The sequence below is a fragment of the Talpa europaea genome, assembly GCF_964194135.1.
Source record: "Talpa europaea genome assembly, chromosome: 10".
Taxonomy (NCBI): domain Eukaryota; kingdom Metazoa; phylum Chordata; class Mammalia; order Eulipotyphla; family Talpidae; genus Talpa; species Talpa europaea.
The window spans coordinates 70,015,090-70,022,467 of NC_140077.1; the positions used below are offsets into that span (position 1 = coordinate 70,015,090).

The following is a 7,378-nucleotide window of genomic DNA, read 5'->3' on the forward strand; positions in this document are numbered from 1 at the left end:
TGTAAATCCAATTCACATTTTGTTGTATTTGTTTTTTTTTTTGTTTTGTTTTTTAATAATAAATTTTATTTTTATATTCCCCCATACAATTGCAAACGCCCCATTCTGACTCCAATACCTCCCCTCCCGCCCCCCACCCCCCAAAAAGTGTCTCTGGTTCATAGTTTTTTGTTGATTTTGATTTTCACTTTCTTATATTCATTTTCCTGGTCCCTTATTTAAGTTTTCTAGATTCCTGCTATGAGTGAGACCATCCGGTGTTTTTCTTTTTCTTTTTGGCTTATTTTGCTGAGCATGATCCCTAGAAGAGATGTTTTTTTACACAATCATCTAAAGTTGGATAAAGAAGAAATAGAAAACCTAAAGAAACCAATTACAAGCAATGAAATAGAAACAGTAATCAAAATCCTCCCCCCCACAAAAAAAAAAGCCCAGGACCAGATGGTTTTACAAATGAGTTGTACCAAACACTCAAAGATAAATTAGTGCCTATCCTACAAAAACTCTTCAAAAATTTGAGAAAGAAGGAATATTATCAAGTGTTTTATGAAGCCAACATTACATTAATATCAAAACCAAACAAAGATAAAAAAAGAAAACTGTAGACCAATCTCCCTAATGAACACTAATGCAAAAATCCTCAATAAAATCCTAGCAAACAGAACCCAACAATGCATCAAAAAGATAATACACTATGATCAAGTGGGATTTATTCCAAGGGCACATGGTTGGTTCAATATTCAAAAATCAATTAATGTAATACAACACATCAACAAAAAAAAAATCATAGGATCATATCAATAGATGCTGAGAAAGCATTTGACAAAGTTCAACATCGGTTTATAATGAGACCCTTGAAATTCTTGGGATAGCAGGAACATACCTCAACATAATAAAAGCCATATATGACAAACCCACTGCCAATATCATTCTCAATGGTGAAAAGCTGAAGGCCTTTCCTTTACAATCTGGAACAAGACAAGGATGCCCTCTCTCACCACTGCTCTTCAGTGTAATACTGGAGGTCCTAGCCAGAGCAATAAGGCAAGAGAAAGACATACAGGAATCCAAATAGGGAAAGAAGAAGTAAAACTATCACTATGGGCAGATAACTTGATAATATACATAGAAAACCCTAAAAACTCCACAGAAAAACTAATCAAAATAATAAACGAGCTTAGTAAAGTAGCTGGATACAAAATAAACACACGAAAATCACAAAGATACACCCGTAGGCTTTCTACATGCAAACAATCTGAAGAAGGAATTAAGAAAACTATCCCTTTTACAATTGAAACAAAAAAATCAAATACTTGGGAATAAACCTAACAAAAGAGGTGAAGGACCTACACAAATTATAAAACATTGTTAAAAGAAATAGAAGACACAAAGAAACGGAAAGACATCCCCTGCTCATGCATTAGAAAAATTAACAATATTAAAATGACTGTATTACCAAAAGCAATTTACAGATTCAACACAATTCCAATAAAAACCTCAATGGCATTCTTCTAAGGAACAGAACAAATATTGATAAAACTCATATAGAATCACAGAAAAACTTGAATAGTCAAAGCTCACCTGACTAAAAAGGGGAATGGAGGTATCACACTCCCAGACTTCAAACTATACTACAAATCCATAATAATTAAAACAGTATGGTACTGGAACAAACACACACACACACACACACACACACACACACATACCAATAGAATCTAATTGAAAACCCAGAAATAAATCCACACATATATGAACAACTAATCTATGACAAAGGAACAAAGAATTCACAATGGTACAAGTATAATCTGCTCAATAAATGGTGGGGGGAAAACCAGGCTACCATGTGCAAAAGAATAAAACTAGACTTACTACCTCTTACTCTTACTACCTCTTACTATGTTCAGGTCTTGAACATAGACCTGAAACCATAAAATATATAGAAGAAAACATAGACAAAACACTCCAGGACATATCTCAAAAACATCTTTAAAGACTCATCCCCTAAAGCAAAGAAAATGAAGGAAAAGATAAACAGTGGGATTACATCAAACTAAAAAGCTTCTGTACAGCAAAAGAGACATTACCCAAAACAAAGAGACACCCAACTGATTTGGGAGAAAATATTTGCATTCCACACAACTGATAAGGGACTGATTTCAAAGATCTACAGGGAGCTCATACAACTCAACAAAAACAAACAATCCAGCCAAACAATGGGCAGAGAGCTAAAAAGACACTTCTCCAAAGAGGAAATGCAAATGGCCAACGGGTATATGAAAAAATGCTCAACATCACTTGTTGGGTCAGGCAACACCACAATGTCAAAGAAACGGGAGCCGTGGAGCAGGTTGTTATGGCAGGATGCTGCCAAGAAGGCAAAACCTGGCCTTTTTATTGACTGAATGATTTGACAGAGTCAATTACTAGGGGCAGGAGAACAAAGGGAAAAAGTTAGAAGGAAGGAAATGTCTGCGTAGGTTCTCTAGGCTTTGGGGGAGCTGAGTCTGAGGATCCACATTAGTTTTATGGCCCATGTTTGAAAATTGAAATCAAGCTTCCGACCCCACTCGAGGTTGCAATCTTATTAGCAAGGCATTCTGCTGATCAGTCTCTGGGACGCAGTTACATATCAATCTACAGCTTCCAGACATTCCTGGTCATGCCTCCTGACGGTTACTCATTGTCCCAGGGATTAAGCACATGCTCTTATTTAACTTGAGAGGAACCTTTGCAGAGTCAGTAGTTTATATTCTGTAAGTTTACATAATTGATTGACTGGGCCAAATGGACTTTGTACTGAAAAGGCCAAACTGCATAGCTAGAATGGTGGCTGAAGCAGCCCTTTAAGCCTAGCAGACTCACCATCACTTATAGCCAGGGGAATGCAAATAAGAAAACAATGAGATACCACCTCACACCAGTGAGATGGCATATGTTAAAAAAAAAACCTGTAACAACAAATGCTGGCAAGGATGTAGAGAAAAAGGAACTCTCTTACACTGCTGGTGGGCATGTAAATCAGTCCAACCACAATGGAAAGCTGTGTGGAGGTTTCTCAAATTACTAAAAATGACCCAGCAATTTCATCCTTAGGAATCTACACAAAGGACACAAAAGCATTGTGCATACTGCACTCCTGTATTTACCGCATCACTATCTACAATAGTCAAAATATAGAAAGAAACCTAATGTCCAAAAACATGAGTGGATCAAGAAGATGTGGTCTATTTACACAGTGGAATTCTACCAAGCCATCGAAAAAGATAAACTCATGCCACTTGTAGGAACATGAATGGAGCTGGAGGGGATTATGCTCAGTGAAATAAGTCAGAAGGAAAAAGAAAAATATTGGATGGTTTCACTTATAGGAAGAATATAGGGGAACCAAACAAGGGATCAGGGAAAAAGTAAAGACAAAACTAGGTGTGGCAGACCTCTCCTGTCGCGTCCGCTGCTCCCCTCAGCAGTATATTTCACTCAGTCTGCCTCTTCTGTTCCCTGCTGTCTCTGGTGAATCCTCTCACCCTCCCACACATCTGGCCTGTACCCCAGTTCTTGTATAAATAAATAAATGAGTACTAAAAAAAAAAAGAAGACAAAACTAGCAGGAAACTAGAAATCAGAGCATTGAACAGGGGAGGGGGAGGGATTAAAACAAGGGCAGGAATAGCACAAGAGACTGGTGATGGTGCATGGGTGACTTGGTACTGGGAATTTTATGGGGACTACACTTGAGAGGAGAAAGCAAAAATGAATAATGATGATTTTTATATATATATATATATATATATATACACATACACAACAGAAATGGAAAGGTATGCCATGTTCATGGGTCAGAAGAATTAGCATATGAATTAGCCAAAGCAATTTATGGATTTAATACATTAGCTATTAAATACAGTAACTATTAAAATACCAATGACTTTAAAAGAAATAGAACAATTATCAAACTTTATGGAACTACAAAAAGGCCTTAAAAAGCCAGAACAATCTTGAGAAAAGAAAACTTCGTCACTTCAAACTATATTACACAGCAACAGTAATCAAATCAGTATGGTACTGGAACAAAAAGAGAAACTCAGACCAATGGAGCAGAATAGAAAGCACAGGGATAAATCTATATAGGGATCCAAAGGGAAAACCAATTTTTGATGTAGGAATTATGGCCACACAGTGGAGAAAAGACAGTATTTTAATTAATGGTGCTGGGAAACATGGATAGCCAAATGCAAAAGAAAAAAACAAACAATGAAGCAAAAGCCATTTTAACACTGTAGATGAAAATTCACTCAAAATGGATTAAAGTTTTGGGCATAAGAATCAAAACCATAGAGTACTTGAAAGAAAATATAGGAGCTGCACCACAGGACATCCACCACAATGATGTACTTGGGACACAGTTCAGCAGCAAGGGAAACAAAAGCAAGAATAAACAAGTGGGACATCAAATTTATTAGCTTCCATACCTGAAAAGAAACTATCACAAAAACAAAAAGGCGACCTACAGGATGGGAAAAATACTTGCATACCTAGCACATCTCACAGTGGGTCAGTCTCCAAAATTTACAAGGTACTCATGTTGGAGACTAGTTTTGGTGAACAGGGTTAAGGAAAGGGATTTGAAAGAACTTGGAAATAAAGAACTGACAGACACAAAATAGAGTTTAAGAGAAACGGGACTCAGGGGGTATAAGGCCTCTCATTTTGAGCTTAAGTGTTTTGAGTGTCCGTTGTCACTCATTTTTATTGATATAAACTGTCCAACTGTCCCCCTCCCCTTTTTTTGTTAGTTATTAGGCAATGAATTATTTTAGTATTTAGTCATGTCCAGGCATATATTTACTGTCAAGGTTTTGTGTTACTAGATATATTTTAGGTTTTTTTGTGTGTGTGTGTGTTTTGGGGGCTTAGCTTTGTTGATACAAGAAAGGGCGTCATGGTTTGGACACAGGCCAGTCTTTTTAGTCTATGTTGACCAGTTTTTTAGTCATGACCCTGACATTTTTTTTTGTTCCAGTACTTTACGCCTCAGGGTCTCCAACATAGACAACCAACCAATTAATAAAATGGCAAAGGATCTCAATAGACACTTCTCTAAGGCAGACATTCAGACAGACTGTAGACATATGAAAAAATGCTCAACCCTGTGAGAATGGTGAGACTGCAGTGAAATAGGAACTCTCGTCCACTGTTCGTGGGAATGCATGTTGTTTATCCCTATGGAAAACGGTCCAGAGAGGTCTCCAGAAAATAAAAATGGAAATTCCATTTCACCCAGCAATACTGATATTTATCTGGTATTTATGTCCATTACAAAGAGACACATCTACCCCTACACACACAGCAGCACTGTTTACAATTCCCAAATCATGAAACCGACCCAAGTGCCTTTCAACAGATGCGTGGACAGAGAAACTACAGAGCATATATGTTCAGTGGAATATTACACAGCTGTGAAGAAAGATGAAACAGTGGTGTTCGGGACAAAAATAGACAGATCTTGGTGTGATTATGTTGAGTGAAATTGTCAAAAAATGAAAGTGCTTTTGAATGATTCACTCTCAGTCATCTGCAGGCTATAAACACCCAAAAAGCAATTACCCACAAACTACAGAAGAAATAAATAATTTGCTTGCCCCTGGCACAGCCTGGGAATCTCACCCTAGCCTTCAGGATGGCCACGTGGTGTGACCTCTAGTTCCTCTCCTGGAAACCCCTGAGAATAACAATCAGATACGAAAGTACAATTAGGCCCCAACAAAATGAGTGAGGCAAGAATGTGAACAGATAAGATACAGCCCATTTCCAAGTCATGCTGTGTCCTCCAGTCTCCCTCCCAGTGGGAAAAATGTAGTGACAGCTGGAGCAGGTGCAGCCATACTGTGCCAGGAGGGGAGGACACAGGCGCCAGGGCTCCAATGCCAGCTGGACACCAGCTAACCACCACAGCAGCCCTGGGCTGGAGTTGCAGGAGGCCGGATTCTGCAGGCAGGCCTAATTCCTAAGTCCTGCACCATCTCCTAGGGCTGATCTGAAAAGTGAGCAGAGGCACAGGAAGCACCTGCTACAGAGCCTGACCTGAGGCAGGTCAGCTCCCACCTGGGCCCTGAGCACTCAGCTCCCCAGGAACTGCCAGGACCTGGGCGGCTTGACCAAAGGACAGTCCCCAACCACCGGAGGCAGTAGACTTCTCAGGCTTCCAGCAGGACACTGGTGCAGGCAAAGCACAACCCGCTGAGCTTCCCCACACCCTCCTGGCCATCCCAAGGGACCATATGGCCTTCAGCACTCTCCCCAGCCTTCACAGCAGCTCTTACCCACTCAGCAGCACCCAGGTAGGCTCTTGCCACACCCACCCCCCCAGCCTAACTCATTGCCGGCTGCCCTCCAGCCCCCTCCCAGCCACGGGTCCTCCGCTGCTTCTCTACTGCTGGGGTTGCTCTCCCTTAAGACAAGGCTCAGAGACCACCAGGTACCCCCTCTGGGGCATTCCTTGCCTGAGGCCCCTCCAAGCCTCCTCCCATCCTCCCAGTGCGGGGAGATTTAAGCAGCTGACAACACTACTTCCCAGCCTCCAGCTGCGACACAAGCAAAGTAGACAAGTGTCACCTGCTGGCTCCCTTCCCGGGGCTAGATCTTGGGCCCAGTGATGGTTCCCCATCCACATGCACACAAAGGCACTGCAGGCTGCCGATGAGACAGGACAGGTGTCTGGGTCTCCAGGACCAGGAGCTGCCCTGTGCCCCATGGCAGTGACACGATAGAAACGCCAGGTCCCTGCCCACAGCCACTGTGAATCCACCGGGGCCCTCAACAGCCACAGACCCGAGCCATCCCCTGCTGAGGCCACCCTCCCCCCCAACGCTGGAGGCCCAGGACGGGACACTCAGAGCCAAGCCCAGCCCCCTCCTGAGCCGCAGCCCCCTGCGCCTGTCCCTGCTTTCCTGGCAGCAGTGCTGATGGCGGCCTCACCTCTGGAGACTCGGTACACTTCAAAGAAGGAGTAAAAGTGGAAGCCAAGCGAGGCGAGCAGGTAGAGCCGCAGCTCCCACCGGGGCAGCATGCTTGTGTGCTGCGGGCCAGCCAGGCTCCGTCCTGGAAGAAAAGCAGAAACAAACACTAAGGTGTAGGCACAATACGGGAGCACAGGCCTCTGGGAGGAGCCCTGGGGCCGCCTGCCCTACTCCAGCTGTCCAGGACCATCCCGCCATCCTCTGTGCGTGCGCAGGTACGCCGGCCACGTGGGCACACTCCCAGCCCCGGCAGCCCCACGTGCCGCAGAGGAGCCGGCAGCCCCCCTCCCTGCTGAGCCATCCCATGTGCGGGCTGGGCAGCAGGGACCAGGCCCCAACACAGGGCTCAGGATGCAGCG

General features: G+C 42.9%; 1 protein-coding gene across 1 annotated transcript in view; it reads right to left on the bottom strand.

Annotated features, from left to right (window-relative positions):
• HHAT (hedgehog acyltransferase) overlaps positions 1–7,069 on the bottom strand; it is a gene marked incomplete at its 5' end in the record, with an annotated part of 69,355 nt that extends 62,286 nt beyond the window's left edge. The window contains one exon of the mRNA XM_084245029.1: positions 6,979–7,069. Coding sequence (XP_084101155.1) covers positions 6,979–7,069 — 91 coding nt within the window. The remainder of the gene's footprint in view (positions 1–6,978) is intronic.
• Positions 7,070–7,378: the final 309 nt, after the last annotated feature.